Genomic DNA, 22,826 nt, shown 5'->3' on the forward strand with positions numbered 1-22,826 from the left:
TAGGTCTCTGGACCGGCTAAAGCTGTGGTCTCTGCTCCCATCAAGGACTAGGGGAAGAAGGGGTGGAATTAATTAAACCTAGAGAAAGAGACATTGAGGGGTGGAGCTAAGGGGGGAAGAGAGGAGAACCCTTTAAATACAGAGTGCACAGAGGGCTACCCAGGAGCGCATCCTCTACTGTGTCCTCTGCAAGAAGGAGCCAGCCCTGAGCCCGAGCGATATGATGGAACCTGAGGAGTACAGAGAGAGAGGTGAGCACGGGTGTCCCTGGCCTTTTCCCTGTGGCCACTCTTCTAGAAACAGCTGCTTAGATGTTGGGGTGTCTTTTGACTGGAGCATTAGAGCTGACTCTTGAGAGTTGGCTTCTGCAAAATTTTTCCTGAGAAGGGAATGTGGGATCAGAGTTTAAAACTTTTCCCAGCCTCTTGTTCATCATCCCTCTCAGGCACCGAATCTCATGGACATCCACACTGCTGAGCCACGTTCTTCCTTTCCACTTTCCCACAGAATAGGGCATTTGGATTTCTGATCCACTAAATGGGAAAAAGGGGATCATTCATTTTCTGAAAGAGAAAAGAATTCCTCTTAGTATTCTGCAGTCACTGCAAAAATCTCATCTTTCTTCCTGTTTCTCTCTGTGTGACTCTGCCTGGAGAGTTCTTTCATTTAGTCATTCATTCCATATTTAAAGAGTACCTACTGTCTCTCAAACCTTGTGTGATGAGCAAAACCAGATGGTTATCCTGTTTTTCAGGCGTGGCTGTCCTAAGAAGGGAAATAGGTAGTTGCTTATAATTTCTCTTTTTATAAGTGTTTATATCCTCATCCCCACTAGTAAGTTATTCTGCAGTAAGTCATGGTCTAATATTAAAATCCAACTTTTCCTCTTGTCTACCCAGACATAACTCACTAAGTAGACATGTCTGCATTTCAGTGGACATTAACTTATTCCATTGCTTTCCAAAGGCATTCAGCCGAGAGCAGGTTCCTGTGGACATTTATCCTGTGTGTGGAACACAAAAATATTCCATACAGTCCCTGGACAAGTGGAGGGCTAGGTCCAAGGCTGTCAGAGCACTGGGGGGATGCTGCTGCAATCACGAGAGGCATCAGGCCATGGGAGGGTTGGAGGAGAGCACAAAGAAGAGAGAAGTACTGGGAGTTTTCACAGTTTTGTCTGGGGCTAGTTCTGTTCATAAGAATTTTTCGTGAGCTGATGCATTGCGAAGACATCAGATTCTCCTTCCTTCTTTCTCTTTCTCTGTTGCAGGCAGAAAGGAGCCTAGGGAGTCCTAAGGAGGAATGATAGATACTGAGAGAGACAGAGAGGGAGAGAGACAATGACAGACACAAAGAGACAGAGGCTCTGAAGATAGAGACCCTTTTCTGCAGAAATGAAAGGGAAGAAAGATAATTTGCAGTGACTTCAATATTTGACTTGGGTGTTTTTCTTTCTTATTTTTTTTTATCCCTGTTAAATCCTCATTTAATGAAGTATACCTCTTGAACATATCACACTTGTTCAGGGATCAAACGTTTGGGTGGGTATGATTGCAGTTAAGAAAAAAATAGGGAAAGACTACAGTGAAGTCTTAGAGTAGAATTTGAGAAGATTTATAACATGTATAATATTCAATCAGCATACCACATTTTCCTATTACAGATTTCATTCTTCTTGGTTATTCACTGTAAGTAGATATAAGAAAAAGGGGACATGATTTGACTCTTAAGACATGAAATCTATCTATGTATGAAACACATAAAATTTGTTTCTAGATTATCTGGAAAACATGTAAAGGAGAATCTTTCATAATAATTGTTGCTTTGGTTAATCGTATCCCACATTAGCTTTATAAGGTCTGCATTTTCTTCCTTATTTTATTTGTTCATTTGACAAAATTTTTTGAGCATCTGAAAACTGTTCCAGGCACTGAGGTGTTGGTGGAGACGGAACTGAGGGAGATAAGTTGATTAAGACATAGTCCTGCATTTCCCCAAGATTTCAGCCTAGTCCAGCATTCTTAGTCTGGGCCTGTGGTTGTACTTTGGGGAGTCTATGCACCTCAGAAATTATACACAAAATCATATGTGTATAAACCTACAGTTTTAATCAGATTCTCAAAGATGTTCACAGGTCCAAAAATGTGAGGAATTAATGGTCCAGTGGAAATGGTGAACTAATAGAATTTTTAAATCTTTTATCAGAACCTGGTGTGGAAGCTTGCCATTTGTGCCAACAAAGAGTATAGGGGTCTGTGTGTGGGTGTGTGTGTATGTGTGTAATTTCTGGTTAGAAAGAACCACAGTATTTATACTGAACCTCTAAGGTGATGAATAAATACATACTCTGTTTTTTGAAAAGAAAAAGAAAGGTGGGAGAGTTGTTCAGGATTGATATGGAGAAGGGAAGGGGAGGAAAAATAAATACTTTACCTTGGTGAAATGGCAACCCACTCCAGTATTCTTCCCTGGGAAATCCCATGGACAGAGGAGCCTGGTAGGCTATAGTCCATAGGGTTGCAAAGTGAAAGTCGCTCAGTCATGTCTGACTCTGTGAGCCCATGGACTATACAGTCCATGGAATTCTCCAGGCCAGAATACTGAAGTGGGTAGCCGTTCTCTTCTCCAGGGGACCTTCCCAACCCGGGGATCAAACCCAGGTCTCCCTCATTGCAGGCGGATTCTTTTCCAGCTGAGCCACCAGGGAAGCCCAGGGTTGCAAAGCAACTGAGCAACTAACTCTCACTTTTTTACCTTGGTTTTAGAGTTTGAGGCCTTGGAATTTTTTCCCCTTGTTCATTTATATAGTCACATACTCTCTGCCTCATTCATTCACTCCTTTGCACACCTCTTAATTTTTAAATTGAAGACAAGCTGTGTGCTGGAGGTCAGACCCTCCCTGACTCAGCCCATGAATCCATCTCCTTCCTCACCAAGTCTCTGGCCCTAACCCAAGGGCGATGGGCGTGGGTTAGCCAGGCCCAGTCACGGGACATGAGGCTGGCCTCTCTGCCTCTCTTTTAGGAAAGGAGATGGTGGACTACATCTGCCAGTACCTAACCACTGTTCGGGAGCGGCGGGTGACTCCGGACGTGAGGCCTGGCTACCTGCGAGCCCAGCTGCCTGAGAGCGCGCCCGTGGAGCCCGACAGCTGGGACAGCATCTTTGGGGACATTGAGCGAATCATCATGCCTGGGGTGAGATGCAGTCACCTCAGGGTGATTCTGGATGTTGGTGTGGAGGAGGGTGGGCGCTAGGCCTGGAAACCCTGCTTTGAGTAAACGTGAAATGACCCCCAGGCTCCAGACCACCAACATCCCAGCCTGTCTCCTGGGCACGTGGAGGGCCAGGACTTGGACTGAAGTTAGGTTTCTGGTGCCAGGACTGACCTGTAGAATTGGCTAGGGAGTAAGAACTACATCCTAGGGCCTGTCTGACAGAAGGGTGGAGATCTGATGGGATAAGATGAGTGGTGAAAATTGGGCCAGAGGGGGAAGGATGACTGTGGGGAGCACAGGATGGAGTGGGTGGTGGGAGTTAGTTCCTGGTGCTCCTGTTGGCAGAGCTGGGGGCTCTCCTATGGAATCCTGATATGTGCCAAAGGGAACCAGGGAAGCCAAGAACACCCACCTCTGACGGCATTCTGATTGTCAGCTTGGGGGGCCAGGAAGCCAAGTGAGTCCCAGTCACTTTCCCCTCTGAAGTGGGAGCTATATCCTTCCTGACCAAGGGATATCTGATGGATCTGCTTTTCAGGAGTAGGGAGGAGCTCCCCCTGAGTCATCTATACTCTCAGGGACAAGGGGCACAGCCTAGCGACAGCGCGAGGGGGGCAAGGGAGCTGGCAGAGGCTGGCTGCTGCCTGGGGCTTGTGCTGGGGCCGCCGTGGGCTGTGATGGTATCCCGAAGCGCCAGGTGAGGAGCTGTGCCCAGCGCTCCTGCTGCAAGTGCACTGTGCTCCTCCCATGGAGGGGCTGCCTTTTACTGCGCTCCACGTGCCAGGCACCGTATTAGCTACATTGTAGACTGACTTGTTTTATCCCCAAACTGAGGCTCAGACAGGTTCGTTGATTTTCCCAAAGTGACAGTTCTCCCTGCGTGGAGTGCTTGTCTTGAACCCCATGTGTCCAGCTGCCCTTCCCCAGCATGCCTTGACACTTGCTCCCATCACCCCCGAAGAGTTTTCGACTTAGATGTGCCAGAAGTACACCTGGAGGCCGGGGCGAGATAGTCTTCAAACACAGCAAGTGATAGCAAATTTGTACAAAGGCAAATGCTCATCTCTGACCATTCAGCCTATTTCACAAGCATCGTTTGACATTTTCTATATCAGCAAAGCTCTACCAGGGAGGCTAGTTTCCTGATAAGATTATCTCATGGATTTCATTCTGTAAAATGTAATTGGTGGAGGCACCAACCGTAATTTGCTAGTGAGACCGAAAGCAACTGTCAGAAGAGGTGGAAATGAGCTGATTCATTTGACTGAAAAATTCCAGCAGTTGCTGGGCGTGTGGTTAAAGAGGTTCATTTCTGGACCTAGAGGTCTGTCTGTTTTGATAAGCATTCCTCCAGCTTATCTGATCTCATGTATCTTATTAGAACAGACAATTGCCTCTTGATAAGGCCAGGAGGTGGAAGCCCTTCTCTGGGTTTCCAAAATACTGTCACTAAGCACATTGATAACGAAGACCCAATCTTTCATCTCATCTCTCAGGCTGCACCAGCCTCTGAGAGTTGGCCTGAAAGCAGTTGGCCCTTTGCTTTCTCATATGGGTCAGCACCTCATTGAAAACTGGGTTAATTTCCCCCTCCACGCCACGCCCTAGACACAAAAGAAGAAAAACTCTTTTTGCCTTAATTCCAACCTTGGTTAGAGAAACCAAGGAAGGGAGGGAGGGAGAGAAGAGCAGGGGGAGAAGGCAGAGTGCCATCCTGCTTAGGTGCTGGGCTCTGGAGTCAGGCAGTCCTGGATTTCTGCCATCTGTGCTTACCAGATGTATACAGTCATGGGGATGTTGTCTCTCTCTGCCAGCCCCAGTTGTTATCTGTAAAATAGGGATGATGGTAGAAACTCCTAATCGGAGTACTGTGAGAATTAAATAAGATAAAGCATAGAAAGTGGAAGATGTTGTTATTACCTATGACACCTTCTGCCTGGTGAAATTCAGAGGAAGAGGTCTGTTACCTAAGAGTCAAGTCAGGATGTGATGCATTTATCACCATGTGATTAGCTTACCATTAACATTATTAGTGCTTTACATTTTACAAATTTCTTCCCAAGCTAATTCACACAACAACCCCAGATGTTTTATTTTATGAGATGGGATTTATTTTATGACGAGAAACTGAGGTTGAGAGAGAGAAAGAGAGGTACAGAGGAGGATCCTGGTTGTATGAGGTCTTAATTGGATGCAAAATTTGGGACCTCCTTAAATTAAAAAAAAAATGAAGAATTAATCTTGAAAGAGACTCATGCAAACATGGGACCTTGATGCTTAAATTCATTAGCTTCACAGTCAATCTACAAGGTCATACAGCTTGTTAATAGCCAACGGGTAGGACTGGAACCTGTGTCCTTGGGCTTAAATCTTGCGCTCCTTCTACTATACACACTCTCCAGAACACTGTCCTTGCTCTTGAAGGATTAAAGGGATCTGTGCACATGAAATAACTCAGTAATAAACTACAATGTTATCTCATGGGCTCTCAATAGGGTGAAATATCTAGAATGAGACCGTCCCATGGTTTTGGGGAGGGGATCATGGAGGAAATGCACCTTTAGTAGCTTTCTAAGAATTAATAGGTTTTGGAACATCGTGTCTGTATGAGAAGTGCCTTCCTTTGGGGAACACAGCTTTGCTCAAAGATGTGATCACAGATATGAACGGGTCATGTTTGTAGATTGGTGAGATGAAGCCAGAGGGGGCCGACGAGCCATCAAAAATGTTTCTGAGATTTGTTGTAGGGAGTTCTTCCTGTCCACTGGCTCGTCCTTTCATCTGGTTAGTCCAGCTGTGGGCTCAAGGGTTAACCTGGAAGCAGGATCCCATATCCTTGGACTGGCATTTCTATCCTCTGGTCTTCTCTCTTCATCTCTACTGGGAAGCTCAGTACAGCTTTGAGCCCATGCCTGCCCAGGGAACTAGGGATGCCTTTTGCAAATGACTGGATGAGATAAGCCACCTGCTGCTACAGAGCACAATCTCCCCTTCCTTTTATTAGTGGATAGGAGTGCTGTGGGGGCTAAGCATTGGAGACTGATGCAAAGAGTACCCAGAATCCACAGCTCTGATTCCCATAGCGATTTTCATCTTGTATATTCCCTTCCGGTCTTTGCCTATGTGCAAATGCTCCACTGATGAGTGAGCTTAGAATAGGAGAAATGTGGGCAGCAAGAACTGTGAATATGTCTTATTTTTATGGATTTGTGTCACTTGTTTGGTTGTCTTGAAAGTGTCAGCCAATCTCTAGAGTGGGTGCTTCCCCGTACCAGGGAGGGTCTCTGGAGGAGGAAAGCCCTGGGACCTGCCCCCTGGTGCCACCTGTGTCTATGTTCTGCCTCCAGGTGGTGCACTGGCAAAGCCCCCATATGCATGCCTACTACCCAGCTCTCACCTCTTGGCCATCACTGCTGGGAGACATGCTGGCTGATGCCATCAACTGCTTGGGATTCACCTGGGTGAGTAACAGTGGCTGTGGCTATAACCAGTGGTAAAGAGGGCATAGCAGGAAGGGACATCCTGGGACAGACATATTTTGTCCTGGCTTCTGAACAGGGTTTCAAGGTAAATATTAACGATGGCTACTCTCTTTGAGCTTAAGCTTTATATAAATGATCTCACTTTATTCTTTAACCCTATGAAACTATATGAGTATTGGCCCCATTTTCTGGGGCCAATTAAGAAATTAAGGCTTAAGTAACTTATCTCCCCAAGACCACACAACTCATACAGATAGAGATGAGATCTGGACTGACATCTGGTTATTACCAGTTTGTGACATTCTCTAAGCACTTTGATACCTAATGGTAACATTGTGTTTGAGGGGTTAGGGATATTCCCTAAGACTTCCCTTAATAAGCTCTTAAGCACCAATCAGCTTTAAATTGTGCCAGAATCCTCCTAGAACAGCTCTGTATTTTAAGCCTTGACTATTATACGGTGTGTGTGTGTGTGTGTGTGTGTTTGTGTGTAGGGGTGGGTGGGTGCGGTGGGTTGGAAGCTAGGAGAATTGCTATCTTTTCCAGAAGGAAGTGGTTTCTTTCTTAGTCCTAAAACTTCCCCCGGGCCTTTAGAATGCTTTTCAGTTGGATATTTTAGGGACTTACGGAGCCAAATAGAAGCCAAATGGAAGTTTCTGGGCCTGTTTGTCCATAAGGCTTTGGAGTCACAGGAGAATTTACCTCATTGAGGATGGCATGAACCAAAGCCCTGTTTTCTTTTCCCCTTTTGGTCTGGCAGGGATGGAGCACAGGACCTGAAAGTGGTCCCTTCTCCCTTCTCCAGGGACAAGACAGAGGGAAGGTCAAGGCAGAGACAGATGTGTTTGGGGGGCCGGTGGGGGCATCTTGGTGCCCTGAAGCAATCCAGATGAACTGCTTCCCCTGTTTCAGGCTTCTAGTCCTGCGTGCACGGAGCTGGAGATGAACGTCATGGACTGGCTGGCAAAAATGCTGGGACTCCCTGAGCACTTCCTGCACCACCACCCCGGCAGCCAGGGAGGAGGCGTCTTGCAGGTGCCTCTTCATAGCATAGGGACGAAGTAGGAAAAGATAAGCCAGACTTCCCCGGGCAGTTCTCGTGTTTTCTGTGGAATTTCTGCCATGTCGCTCACACCACCACCATCACAGCCCACTGTCAGCATGATCACTGCCACTGTCATGCCCGACACGACCATCACAGATGTCACAGCCCCACCACGGGCCTTGCTCCCGCCGTTGCTGTCGCTACCATCTTGACTTCTGTTGCCTTTAAATGCAGCCACCACTGTCTCCACTCTTCTTTTAGCTTTTTTTTCTTTTTGGAAAATGATTAAAATGTCAGCAGGGCTTCTGAGTTGGACACAACTGAACGACTAAGCACAGCACAGCGCAAAACGTCAGCAGGGTTTCCCAGGTGGCGCTAGTCGTAGAGAGCCTGCCGGCGATGCCGGAGATGCAGGAGACTCTGGTTTGATCCCTGGGTCTGGAAGATCCCCTCTGGGAGGGCACAGCAATGCACTCCGGTTTTCTTGCTTGGAGAATCCCATGGACAGAGGAGCCTGGCAGGCTACAGTCCATGGGGCTGCAAAGAGTCAGACACGACTGAAGCGACTTAGCATGCACTCACACACACACACAAAATGTCAACATGTGATCACATTTCTGGGATCACCTGATTCACGTTTCTTAGTTTATAATCTGACAACTCCCCTCTCTTGTCCCGTGATACACCTTATGGTAATTGGAAAAGAGAAGGCAAGCAGAGACTTCTTACCCACCCTCCTAGGTCCAGCAGATCCTTGCCAGTGAGAGAAATTAACAATCAATTTATCTTAACCTCTAATCCCATCTTTTGAATATCTGTCAAATGATAGTTCTTCAAATATTAATTTTTTTGTCAAGATCAGTGCAGCACAGAGGAGCTTGCTGGGTTCCTCCCATAGGCTGTGCACATTGCTAGGTACTTCTGCATCTGTAAACCCTTGACATTCATGAGGGTTTGGTTCTGAGACCTTTGAGAAGCCTCAAATTCTTGAATTCTTCTGTAATGTGTCATTTTCTTGATTTTATGATTAGGTAGAGAAATAATAATCATAATTTTTATTCCCTCAAAGGGTGGATGTTAGGATTCAGTGAATTCATCTATTAAATAAAAGTAGCTGTGTTGCCCTGAGATGAGAACTGGGATGTTTGCTGCACCCATTTGCTAGCTAAGTGACTGCCTCTCTCACTCTAGTCTTTTAAAAAATTATTTATTTATTTATACATTTTTGACTGCACTGGGTCTTTGTTGCTGCACATGCGCTTTCTCTAGGGGTGGCGAGTGGAGGCTACTTTCTAGCTGTGGTGCTTGGGCTTCTTGCTGCGGTGGCTTGTCTTGTTGCGGCACACAGGGTCTAGGGTGCGCGGGCCTCAGTAGTTGTGGCACTGGGGCTCGGCAGTCGTGACACGCTGGCTTAGTTGCAGTCTTCCTGGACTGGGGATCAGACCTCTGTCCCCTGCATTGGTAGGTGGATTCTTAACCACTAGGACCACCAGGGAAGTCCCACCTCCTTCCAGTCTTGTACTGATTAAATCTGATCCTCACAAGAAAGACAAATTCCTGCATGTTGTAGACCTTCTGGGTGTTAGCAGATAGTTACAGCTTCAGATATTATATCTGGAAGAACATGCTAAATGTCTGCTGGGCATGATCTTGCTTTTCATCTAACTATCTCAAGAATCCTGTAGGTAAATAGTGTCATTTAAACATCATCCCAGATGTTTGAAACCAGAGCACTGGAGCTCAGAGAGGTTAAAATTTTGCTCCAGATCATACAGCTGGTGAGTGGAAGAATGAGGATTCAAACCCCAGGCCTGTCTAAATCCAAACAGTGCTTTCTCCTGTATCCATCAGCTCTATGAGCTTGGTTTAGTCCTGTCATCTCCCTGAGCATCACTGTTCTCATATGTAGACAGTAATCATGTGATGCAGGTCTGATGAGGAGCAAGTGGGATGGCAGAAAGTTCTTTGTAAACTATGAATTGCTACATGGATAGAAGGTGGTATCATTATATTATTATTACTATGCTGCTGGCTTCCTTATTATGGAGTAGTTCTTAGCCACTGAATATGTTGTGGGATCTGGTCTATACCACTCTCTGTGACACAGTCTGCCAGGCTTTTCAGAAGGGACCAATCAGTTGTAGGTCACCTGAAGATTTCAGGAAGCCAGGACACCAAAGACTGAGCAAACGAATGACAAGGAGCATCAAGATTCTTGGGAGGTTGCTGAGGTGGCCCCCAGGATTCCCACAGTCACGCCCAGAGCAAAATCCTACCTAATATTTTTTGGATAATGATAGTCCCCTCTGGGAGGCAGCGAAAGAGTCACTCTCCATTTTATAAATGGAAAAGAGCCTTCTGGAGGGGCGATACTAGCTTAAGGTCACAAGAGCCATCAGCAGCAACACTGAGGCCCAAGTCCTCTCGCCCATGAGCCAGGACCCTCCCTCTCTGGGCTATCCCTGTGGAAACAAACTCCATTTCACACCTAATACTGGGTTGGCCAAAAAGTTTGAGTTTCTCCATAAGATGGTGGGGAAGATCTGAGCTTTTTGGCAAAAGAGCTGAACTTTTTGGCCAAATGAATACATTGAAAGTTGTTTTTTTTTAAAGACACAGGGAACGAACATATCTATAAGCAGACATGTATCGAGCATTCTCTGGACGTTCTCTTTTTGGTCCCTGTGACCTATAAAGATGTTGTTGAAAATTGGAAAGTTACAGGAGAGGGAGGTTTCCCAGGAATGCATAGGAGGTTGTCAATGGAGATGGAGAACAGGCATGCGAGCTGGGGAGTGGGGGGAGGTAGCTCCTTAGGCAGGAGCTGTGTGTGTGCTTCCTCCAGAATAGCTATTACACACACACACTCCCTACGAAGCTGGGGAATTTGTCAAGAGAATACACGGAGAGGCTACCGCTGTGAATCCTGCTTCCACTGCAGAGCACAGTCAGCGAGTCCACCTTGATCGCCTTGCTGGCAGCGAGGAAGAACAGAATCCTGGAAATGAAAGCCTCTGAGCCTGAGGTGGACGAGTCCTTCCTGAACGCCCGGCTTGTGGCCTATGCCTCCGACCAGGTGAGTTGCCCAACACAGGCCAAGCCTTCAGGCAGGGAGGGCTGGGCTTCTGGAGTCTTAATTCTTGAGAGATTTCCCTGTAGACAGAAGCTTGTTGGGTTCAGGGCTACTCAGGCCTGGGAGATTTTCCAAGGAACCGTGGGGGAAGACAAACGTCAGATACTGTATTTGCTTCCCTTTGTCTGGTTTCAGTGGTTTCTGGGAGTGCTCATTCCCAGACGACTCTGCTAACAGGTTTCCATGGTCCTTCCAGGCCCACTCCTCGGTGGAAAAGGCTGGTCTGATTTCCCTGGTCAAGGTGAAATTTCTGCCTGTGGATGAGAACTTCTCGCTCCGAGGGGAAGCTCTTCAGAAAGCCATCAAGGAGGACAGGGAAAGGGGCCTGGTGCCCATCTTTGTAAGTCAGACCACATTCTCAGCTTAAAAGAGTAGATTTGGAAGGGGAGGAAGGAATTTTGGCAGAATTCAGGTAAGTAACAGGCTGCAAACAAGAGCCAAAAGGTCCTCAAATATACTTTGTTTTACAAAGTATGAGTTGATATGTTAGGAAATAAGTTGTGTGGGTCATAACCAGCATTAAAAGAAAAGAAAACAAGAAATAGAATAGAAAATATGAGAGTACCTTCCTGTATTGAGAATATGCATATGTGGTAAAACTTTTATTTCAAATACACATGTGTATATGTCCTAGTTGGCTCTCTAAAACATATTTCTTACTGTTGTTGTTGTTCAGTTGCTAAGTTGTATCCAACTTTTTGTGATCTTATGGACTGTAGCAGGCCAGGCTTCCCTGTCCTTCACTATCTCCCTGAGTTTGCTCAAGCTCATGTGCATTGAGTCGGTGATGCCATCCAAGCATCTCATCTTCTGTTGCCCTCTTCACCTTCTGTCCTCAATCTTCCCCAGCATCAGGGTCTTTTCCAGTTAGTTAGCTCTGCACATTAGTTGACCAAAGTATTGGAGCTTCGGCCTCAGTCCTTTCAATGAATATTCAGTGTTGATTTCCTTTAGGATTACTAGTTTGATCTCCTTGCAGTCCAAGGGACTCTCAAGAGTCTTCTCCAGCACCACAATTTGAAAGCATCAGTTCTTCAGTACATAATTTCTTACTGTGGGTCATGTTAAAATATAGTGTGAAATACCTGCTGTTCCAGTCAGATGCATGGGGTAGATAATGTCTCTGCCAAAATCTTTTTTCAGGCTGAATGTGTCACATAAGCCTATCTTCCCATGTTAACTGCCTTTGTTTTCCCCCAGGTCTGTGCAACACTGGGGACCACCGGGGTCTGTGCATTTGACTGCCTGTCAGAGCTGGGCCCCATCTGTAAGTGTTTGCCTCGTCTGGCTAGGAAGACAAGTGATGAGTTTTAACATGTTCCCTAGAGTAAGAGCCTGAAGCCAGCTCAGTGGAATTCTCCTGTTCCTCCTTGGTCAAGGCACAGAGCGTGGGAGGAGTTACCAGAGGTCACGAGTGCCTTCTCCCAGGCAGCCAGGTCACCGCTTCTCCCAGTGGGGGACTGAGCTGACCTCCCTTGCTTCCCATCCTCGAGGCAGCAGTGGGAGGTTCTCAGATCTCTCACCCTCTCCCTTGTATGTTGAAATCTGCTTAAAGCAGGGTGTATCCAAAACAGAGGGTAAATGAGGCATAGTGGAATATTTTCTAGTCTCGGCTAAGAAAATGAAAAGGGCAGGGCAGAGTAAACCCCTGAGTGCAGGGAATAAGGGCAGAAGAGAAGCCCAAATGTGACTGTTCAGAATTCTCAAGTGAGAAGCCCATTAGGAAAGAGAGCCCCTCCCTCTCTAATGTTTGCATTGGATCCATTAACCTTGTTCTCTGGGCCAGTGGTAAATTGGCTTCTGCTCCAGGAAGCTCTGAGTGGAGCCCAAGAGAGTGTCGCCCCTCTGGTTGGTGAGAAGAAAGGCCAGGGTGAGGCTTGTAGTCTTTCCCCAACGGGGTGGCCCTGCCTCCCTGAGCCCCACTCCTTGCACTGACACCCTCCCCGTGCCCACATGCCTCTGTGTCTTATTCCGCCCCGGGCACCCTTGCCCAGTCCTTCCCTCACAGCCAGGCCAGATGAAAGATGCTTTTTAGCTGCTGGTGACAACCAACGAGTGCCCCCCCCCCCCCCCGCCACGCTGCCATCCCCAGCAGGTGACGTTTGCCTCCTCAGGTGCCCGTGAGCGGCTGTGGCTCCACATTGACGCTGCCTATGCAGGCACTGCCTTCCTGTGCCCTGAGTTCCGGGGCTTTCTGAAGGGCATCGAGTATGCCGATTCCTTCACCTTTAACCCTTCCAAGTGGATGATGGTGCACTTTGATTGTACCGGCTTCTGGTGAGTGTGGCAGCCGGGCTCCCAGCCTGTGGGAAGGCCTCAGTTCCTTCAGAGAGGCCTGAGCCCACTTATGCCCATTTGGAACCCCGCAGGGTCAAGGACAAGTACAAGCTGCAGCAGACCTTCAGCGTAGACCCTGTCTACCTCAGGCACGCTGACTCGGGCGTGGCCACCGACTTCATGGTGAGTGGCGGGCGTGGACAGCCTGGCGGCCTCTGAGATGGAAAACTGGCTGCTTCTGACCCCCCGAGGGTCTCCTTCCCTCACATTCTGAGCCCATCCCACAGTATTGCCGCTGTGTACCTTCAGATTCAAACTGTGCCTGAGCATACAGAATGAAACCCAGAAAATTTTATAAAAACCCTAAAAAATGTGACCAACCTTTGAGGCAGTGTGCAAGTGTCCTAAGTATCTGTGGCATTTGAACATTCTCCCAATTCCCTTCTGCCTCCATCCTGGGTAACCTTCTCTGCTTACTCCCCAGCAGCAGGGCAGGAAGGAGAATTTCTACAGGCAGGAAAAGAGGCTCCTTGCTTACACCACTGTCCTCCTTTAGTCCCCATCGAGGTGCTGTGGGAAGCTACGCGGTGGGGATGGGGCAATGGGTACCCTTCCTGAAGTTCTGGATGCCTCCAAGCGTTCCTGTCTGCCCAGTAGCTGCACCTCAATCTCTTGATGCTGTACACATTCCCAGTCTCTACTGTCTCTTGGGGAAATAACTTCTTCAGATTTACTTCTCAGCCTGAAGATGGGTCCTTCCTTTAGTTATAGGGGAGACAGGGATGGAAGAGCTTCCCAGGTGGTGCTAGTGATAAAGAACCCCCCTGCCAATGCAGGAGACGTAAGAGATGTGGGTTCGATCCCTGGGTCTGGAGGATCCCCTGGAGGAGGACATGGAAACCCACTCCAGTTTTCTTGCCTGGAGAATCCCATGGACAGAGGAGCCTAGTGGGCTACAGTCCATGGGGTTGCAGAGTTGGACAGGACTCTTAGCAACTTAGCATGCGCACACCCAGTGATGTAAACTAGTAAATTACATATAACATAGCCAAAGCGAGGGATAGTGAGATGAGCTGGCTCTGAGATTCCATACAAGCAGTGGGCTTTTGGGAAACTTAGTGAACCTCTCTCAGCCTTGACTTTCTCATCTGCAAAATGGGCTTGGTGGTACTGGTTTCATAGCGTATCGTGAGGCTGCAATGGAAACATAACATGTAGATCACTTATTACTGGGAATGTGGTACATGCTCCATAAATGGTAGGCATGACATTTCTAAAAGCTCTTCTTTTAAGCTGCAGAGATTGGTTGCATAGTAAAGAGATTAAGTATTGATTAAGAGATGATCTGTGTTTGAATTCTGGCTTCTCCATTTATTAATTTGTGTGGACTTGGGCAAATGACTTAAACTATTTAGGTTTTCTTATCTATAAAATGAGGGTGATAATAACAGTGCTATCTTCTTAGGCTTGCTGTGAGGATTGAATGAATGAATTCAGAGAAGCACAGAGAGCGATGCCTGTTATCTGTGAGTCATTTTTTGTGAAGAGACGGTTCTGTCTTCTCACCTTGGGCTGAAGCATCTAGGCCTTTTAGTCCTAAAATAATCACTCTATCATCTCTTGATTATATTGGTTACTATCCCTTGGACCAGTTCATATTTCTTAAGATTTTTTTTTGAAGCTTTTTGATTAGAATTTCAGTCAATAAGCTTACAGTGGTCTGGGAGGACCCTCCAGAAGTTGATAAAAATAGAATAATGGTTCTTTCATCACTACTGTCCTGTGTAGTGGGTTTTCAGTATTTTTTTTTTAATAAAAAAAATACAGTAGCCCAAGGGCCGGATATCTTTAGGGATAATTCTGGGTTTCTCTCCTGAGTATGATATGATGCCTATTTTCCTGTAAGTAAACTTGGATCATCATAACTTAAGAGCATTTTCTTACCTTGGCCCATTTTGGATTTTATGTTACTTTTGGTGTTTTTGTCCACAACCCTACCTCAGGATCTTCTTGTGGCTCTTTCCCATCACTTTTGAGATTTTATGGTGCTCTGTCTCTTGCAGATCACTCATAAGAATGTTAAATTGAGCTTTTCTTAGCACTGATCCAGGGGAATCTTACTATGAATATTTCTACAACCAGAAGGTGCTACTTTATTTTTTCCTCCCCCCACCTCTAATCTTACGGATTTTAATCTTCAAATCTTGAAGCAATCCCTAGAAAAGTGAAGCTGCTGTCCATTGTGATCCCAGGGGTCTTCACTGCTGCTCTGACTCATACCTCAAGCTCTTTTTCACCCAGGTGACTGAAACTTTAAATAAAAACTTATCCATTTTAAGATGAGCCAGAAAAGAGCAGCAAACTGGTAGAGAAGACTTGAGGACTTCATCCCTGGGACCCTGGAGCCACCTAAAATCAGGGCTAGAGTCTTCTGACATCAGGAAGCTTCCTCTTCTCCCCACAGTTAGTGGAGAGGGCATTGTCTTGTCCTTGGCAGGGAGACTGGCAAAACCTTGATAGGACATAGAAAAGATTTGGTGACACCTTGAGTTAAAGAAGAGCCATGTTCCAACAGAAAATGTCAGCTAGAATCACCCTCCTGGGTCAGCATGGATTGATTTCAGAATAGCGACAAGAGGAACAACTGGGGGATATGGACAGACTGTAAAGAAATCAAAATGAAAATCATCTCTGCTTCTCATTTAATTTGCTGGTCAGTTATTGTAGTCAATTGGCCATAGCCATCTGGAAAACTATATTTTTAGGAAAGACCACTATTATCCATTCAGTAGTCTACATCCGGAGTGTCCATCTAACTAAGGGTGGAGTTTACACTTTGCTTGTCACAGGGATTTTTGTCTTGTATCCAGGTTTTGATGCCCTCTGCTGGTAGAGAAAGTCCCTAAGCTGGTCGTCAACACAAGAGTGTTTTGCTTGGAAATCAAAGCTTAGTACTTGATACAGAGAAACATTGTCCATCAACCAAGGGGTCATGTCCAAACTGTGCCTGAGTCGGGAACTGGGGTGAAGGATGCAGATGTGCACAGTTTTGAGGATTAGGCCATTCTGTGAAGGACTAGATAAATATTTGATGGAACAAATATTTATTTTTAGTCAACAGAAATTGTGGCAAAGCTTTCTGACACTTGAGGAGGAGGTCATTTAAACTCAGAGTACTCATCAGACAATTGCAAATATTTTCCAAACCCTTTACTCTGTTTTCAGACCTTAGAGATTGGTGTGGAATTGATTTGAACATTTTCAGCTCTTTGGTGCCTGCAGCCTTGAACTTTAAGCTCTGTTGGACTTGGTCACCAGGAGCAAAGGGTCAATTTGAGTCTAACAGAGGCTGAGATATGCTTGCTTATTTGAAATCCAAGGACTGGAATGCTGCCTCCTGAGGACACAGGAATGTCACAAGGAAGATCAGGACAGGACAGTGATATTAAGTAACGATCATCTTAGTTCTAGGCAGAAATGCCGCTGTGATTGGTGGCTCACATTTTATCATCTAAATAGCCAACATCTACTGAGAGTTTCCTGTGACGCTCTTCACCCTGGTTCTCTTCACACCACTTCCCTGGAGGTGCTGCTCATTCTTGTCTCACGAGGAGCCCGTGAGGCAGCACTGCCCAAGGGCACAGGTAGTCAGAGGCAGAGCTTGAGGAGAAACCCAGGTTTTCCAGACTCAAGCATCTGAGCTCTTGACCCCCATACTTTACATTTTTGTAATAGAAATAAAACTTTATTTTCTGGAATAGAAATAAAACTTTATTTTCTGCAATTCAAGTAATTAGGTTCTTTTTGGAGAAAGTTGTATTTCACCTTATCTTGGATTTCAGCCTGGGATGAAACGTTTAAAGTAGCATTTAAAGCAAAATGTCTTCTCCTTGGTTCAGGGTCACGGACTTGGTGTCCGCCTGTGCCTGTGGCCCCTTAGGGCCAAGCTCACTAGGGTTTGGTCACATAATGCAGCGGCCTCTGGGTAACTTGCCTGGCTTCTTACCAGCAGGCTCAGGAGTCATGGTGACAGCGTGTGTCCCTGGAGGGCTGTGTGGGCAACGGATGATGAAGCCCAGCGGGGTGTGTGGCAGCAGCGGGGGCCCTGTCTTTAACCACGAGCACTGTCTTCCTTTGTTCTAGCACTGGCAGATCCCCTTGAGCCGGCGCTTTCGCTCTATTAAACTCTGGTTCGTGATTCGGTCCTTTGGGGTGAAGAATCTTCAAGCGCATGTCAGACATGTATGTAGTGGGCAGATGTGGGCGGAGCCTGGGCTCTCTTTATGGCCTAGTGGGGAGGAAGGCTGGTTTCTGCTTTGCAGACCTGCCCTAGGGACTTGTGATGTATGGCTCAGATGTCTGGGCCTGTTCCTGAACTCCTGGGACTTGATTATTCAGGGTGGCCATCTGTTTGTTAGCTAGAGGATCACTGAGCAGAACGTGACACCAAGGGCTGTCTGGTGTCTGTGCTGCCCATTTGAGTGTCTCACCATCCCTTCTGCTACTGTCGAGCACTGCGGGGGCCAGGGGGCATGGCCTGAGAGCCTGGTTTGCAGAGAAAGAAACAGAGAGTAAATCAAAGGGCGGCATGTGCCCAGGGTAGGAGCCTGTGTTTTAAGTAATTACTCAGATAGTCACAGCTGTCTGGAAATGTTAGTCACTCTCACGGTTATGCCAGAAACCTGGCTCTCCTGGCTTAGACATGCAATCCTACCAAGTCTGGAACAAACTTCCCTGCATTATGTCAATAAGTATTTACTAAAGGCGTATTTGGTATAATTTATTTCAACTCAATTCAAGAAAAAAAATATTGTGTTAGAAAAGAGACCCGGAGGTGACTGAGATAGGTACTGTCCCTCTGTCATTCTTTTTTTTGTTTGTTTGTAAACCTTCATATTTATTAAACCTGCACATGTGATAAAATTGCACTGATCAAAATACACACAAGCACATACACAGGTGAGTATTGGTAACCCCCAATCTATAAAATGCATAGATTGTGTCCATGTCAATATACTGGTGGTGATACTGTAGTATAAATTTGCAGGCTGTCATCATTGTAATAAAGTGAGTAAGAGAGCATGTGATCTACGATTTCTTATAAGTACCTGTGAATTTATAACTACATGAAAATAAAAGTTTAAATTTATTCAGACCACATTTAAATTTTGTTGGTAAATTTCACAATGACAGTCTCACTGTGACACCTCTGTAGGGGCACTTCACAGATAAGAACTGAGCCAGGTGGGTGCAGTGACTTGCAATCTGTATTATGTCTAAGATTTTTGTCAAGCAGCACTAGACAAAATGGCTAAGGCTCTGTCATATTCTTCCTGGAAGGGGTGGAACTTAACTAAGAATTTTTGTCAGCAGTGTTTTCCTCTCATTTTTACAAGTGCCCATGAGAAAGACAAGGTTGTTGAATAAAAGCAGCAGGCTTAATCCAAAAATGTCATCCTTTGTTCCTCTGTGTGTCTTTTCCTGTCCACCTTTCCTCTAGGGAATTCCTTCCTCCTTTAACAAATACAAAGCCCAATGAAATGGTTGAATCACTAAGGATGACTGGCTTACTGCTGGTAATTTTACATTTGTTATTAACATCAAGGTGTTGGTTTACTGGGTGCTGATCAATGAGCGGCTGTCACCCAGCCTATTGAGGGACATGAGGCACTTTTGCTCTCTCTAGATTGATTTTCAGACTCAAGACTGAAATGTAGTCGCTAGGGGATGAGGTGGTGGAGGTTACAAGTTGTCAGGAAAATGCTTTTGCTTCCAGTTTAGGACTGGATATTGACCTGCAGGTGCTGGCCCACTCCCCTCATGCTGCCTCTTCCCAACTCAAAGTCCTCGATTCCCATCTGCTCCCCTTTTCCTGCACTAGGCCCAGACCCTGGGGCCTGGCTTTCAAGGACCCAGTTATCAGCCTCTAAGCTCAGGCTTCTCCCTGGCCCATTCTGGCTGCATCCTCAGTGTGCCTCTGCGCCTTCACCTGTGTTTCACTCTCCTGAACCACCCTCTCCTCTCCAAATGATGCCAGTAGATTAAGTTCCGCTTCTCCCAGGAGCTTCCCTCACTATTCCACCTGCCATCATCTCTAGATTTGTACCTGAGATGTCTTACTCATGTAGATTTAAGAAAAATTTACACAGAAAGTTCTCAAAATTGGTAGGGCAAGATGGAAATGGGTTTGGAGGGAAGGAGGTATGGGGGAAATGACGACAGAATTAGAAAGTAAATTGTGAAAGTATAAAACAGCTAGAAAACACTTAGTAGAGTGCTTCCCCTGAGAGAGAGTTTTAGGGCTTGAAAATGAAAAGTGCTTAGGGAGAGATTGGAGATAATTTTAAACAGACCACACCTTGGAGAGAGAAAGTGGTTCTGGATCAAATCAAAAGGATTGTTAGCTAAATCCTTTTGACTTCTCTTGAAATAGAGTAGCCAGTGTGAGAGTCAGGTAGTAGCAATTACTTAGCAAATAGTTTATTAAGATCCTTCTGGTTACCTGGGGAAATTTTTAAAAATGAAAGAAAGGGCAAAAAAAAAGGGCAAATTTTAGCCTTATTTAGTTAGTAATTCTAAGAAAAAAAAAAGGAAATTAAAAATGATAACTTCAGTGAAAGATCAATATGGTACAAAGCTTTAAAATTATTTTATTGTGGTAAAATATAGATAACATAACCCTTAAATTTTAATCTTAAAAAATTTTTTTTTCTTTCTTTTTTAAAAAAACGTATTTTGTATTAGGGTAGAGCCAATTAACGATGGTATAATAGTTTCAGGTGAATAGCAAAGGGACTCAGCCATACTTATAACATGTATCCATTCTCCCCCAAACTCCCCTCTCATCCAGGCTTCCATATAACACTGAGCAGAGACAGCTCTAACCATTTTTATGTGCACAATTCAGTGGTATTAAGTACACTTACAAAGTGTTCAACTGTCATTACTATTTCCAGAACTTTCCCTTCATCCCCAGCAGAAACTCTGTACCCATTAAACAGGTTTAAAGCCTTCTCCATGAGGATAATAGGTAAAAATATATTCTTTGTGGAATGTCAGAAAAAAAGAGGATAAAGGGCATTTGAGGTGAAAATGTTTGAGAGGTTAGGGGAAGATGGCGACTTAGGATATGGGGGCAGGGCTGTCAGCAGCCCACACTGTGCCTTAATGTGCAGGAGAAACAAATGTTGCTTCCTCTGAGCAATTGCACCCTGCAAGAGGCACCTGGCTGGCAGTGTAGAACGTGGGCTGGGTGTGGGCCCTTGCCAGCCCCCTTGGTCAGTCTGGAAGCTGAGACACCTGAAGCTGGTTTATGAGGGCACATTGCCTTAATGGCAAGGCAAGTGGCTTCTGGGAATTCCTTGGTGGTCCATGGTTAGCACTCTGTACTTTCACTGCTGAAGGCCAGCGTTCAAACCTTGCTTGGGAAACTAGGATCCCGCAAGCCTTCTCTTTCTGGGGGTGGGTTGAGAGAGGGCCTTGAGACATGAGTTCTCAAAGTGGAGCTAATGTGACAAGAAATACAGAGCCATTGGAGGTTTTACAGCTTGGAACAAAATCAAATGGAGAAGGAAATCAGGCAGAAGTCACTTAGGTCTCCATGGTTCACAGGCATGACAGCTTTAAACCTGTTTAGCAGGGCGAAGTTTTATGCACAGTCTTCTCTTCCTGTTAATAATCTCAGTTCTCTTGATGTTCACAATTCTAGGGCACAGAAATGGCTAAGTATTTTGAATCTCTGGTCAGAAATGACCCTTTCTTTGAAATTCCTGCCAAGAGGCACCTTGGCCTGGTGGTTTTTCGTCTCAAGGTAATGCGATCTTCTGTCTCACATGAAGGCTGTTATTTGGTGACTTTCAGCCTCTTGGAAATGTAAATACTGGGCTTCTGCGGATGCTTACTGGGAATAATGTGGTATGCTCTTGTCTTTATCCTTCAAACAGGGTCCTAACTGCCTCACAGAAAGCGTGTTAAAGGAAATAGCTAAGGCCGGCCGTCTCTTCCTCATTCCAGCCACTGTCCAGGACAAGCTGATCATCCGTTTCACTGTGACATCCCAGTTCACCACCAGGGATGACATCCTGAGAGACTGGAACCTCATTCAGGATGCTGCCACCCTCATCCTCAGTCAGCACTGTACTTCCCAACCCAGCCCTCAGGGGGCGAACCTCATCTTCCAAACCAGGGGCCCCAGAGCCTTGGCCAAGGAGATGTCCTTCCCCCCTGTCAACGGGGCAGGCGATGACCCAGCCCATTCCAGGAAGATCGTCAAGCAGCCTCCGCGTGTGGGAGCCAGTCCTGTGAGCCGCCATCTTGAGACCGTGCTGGACCCACTGGATGACTGCTTCTCTGAAGAGGCTCCAGACGTCACCGAGCACAAGCTGTCCTCCTTCCTGTTCAGTTATTTGTCTGTGCAGAACAAGAAGAAGGCAGTACGTTCCCTCAGTTGCAATAGCGTGCCTGTGAGTGCTCAGAAGCAACTGAGCACAGAAGGCTCTGTGAAGAATGGTGGCTCCTGCCGGGTCAGAGTCTTTTCTAGGTTCCCAGAAGAGATGATGCTGCTGAAGAAGAGTGCCTTCAAAAAACTAATCAAGTTCTACAGTGTCCCCAACTTTCCTGAATGCAGCTCTCAGTGTGGGCTACAGCTGCCCTGCTGCCCTCTGCAGGCAATGGTTTAGACCAGCAGGTTCAGCCTCGGTCCATAAATGTGCTTCAAGGAGTCTCTGAACCTCTTAAAATTGATTCTGAATTTATGTGCTTATATGTATGTGCATTTTTCTTGGGAAAAAGCCAATGATTTCTCATGAACCTCATAGAGGTTCATGACCTATGATAGGATTCAAATAGAGAATTTAAGCCAGCATGGTCCAGAAGACTCCAGCAGGCTGGCTAGAGAGAAAGGGTCTAGGGTGGGGCATTGATGGGCAGCTTCTGTGGTTTAGCTTGTGACACTGAGACTTTCAAGTTTCATGAAACATAATGTGGAAATAAATTGTGCTTGTCTCTGAAAAAAATTATTCTGTGTCACTCAATTGACCACTGAAATACTTGTTTTACTTTTTCCATTATGGTTTATTACAGGGTTTTGAATATAGTCCCCTGTGCTATGCAGTAGTACAGGGAAAGATTTTGTTGTTTATCCATTCTGGATATAATAGTTTGTATCTGCTAATTCCAGATTCTCAATCCATCCCCCCACCCCTACTCCCGTCTTGACAACCACAAGTCTGTTCTCTCTGTGAATCTGTTTTCGTTGCACAGATAAATTCATTTGTGCCATATTTTAGAGTCCACATATAAGTGATATCATATGGTATTTGTCTTTCTACTTCTGATTTACTTCGTTTAGTATGATAATGTCTAGTTGCATCCATGTTGCTGCAAATGATAGTATTTCATTCTTTTTTGTGGCTGAGTAGTATTCTGTTGTGTGTGTATATATGTGTGTGGGTGATATATATACAGACATTGTATCTTCTTTATCCATTCATCTTTTGGTGGACCTGTAGATTGTTTCTATTTTTTGGCTATTGTAAATAGTGCTGCTGTGAACATTGGGTTGTATGTATCTTTTTGAATTATAGTTTTATCCAAAGATATGCCTGGGAGTGGGATTGCTGGGTCATATGGCAACGCTAGTTTTTTGAGGAACCTCCATCCTGCTTTTCATG

The 22,826-nt window shown here is 45.7% G+C and overlaps 1 protein-coding gene across 1 annotated transcript; it reads left to right on the forward strand.

Moving 5' to 3' along the window:
• Positions 1–220: 220 nt before the first annotated feature.
• On the forward strand, positions 221–21,833 carry HDC (histidine decarboxylase). The gene is made up of 12 exons (XM_052647182.1): positions 221–251; positions 3,025–3,197; positions 6,566–6,679; positions 7,613–7,735; positions 10,687–10,821; positions 11,075–11,218; positions 12,079–12,145; positions 12,993–13,155; positions 13,248–13,338; positions 17,299–17,397; positions 20,864–20,965; positions 21,099–21,833. The coding sequence occupies exons 1-12, from the start codon at positions 221–223 to the stop codon at positions 21,831–21,833; spliced, it is 1,977 nt and encodes a 658-aa protein (XP_052503142.1).
• Positions 21,834–22,826: the final 993 nt, after the last annotated feature.

The sequence above is a fragment of the Budorcas taxicolor genome, chromosome 10 (genome assembly GCF_023091745.1).
Source record: "Budorcas taxicolor isolate Tak-1 chromosome 10, Takin1.1, whole genome shotgun sequence".
In the NCBI taxonomy this organism is placed as follows: domain Eukaryota; kingdom Metazoa; phylum Chordata; class Mammalia; order Artiodactyla; family Bovidae; genus Budorcas; species Budorcas taxicolor.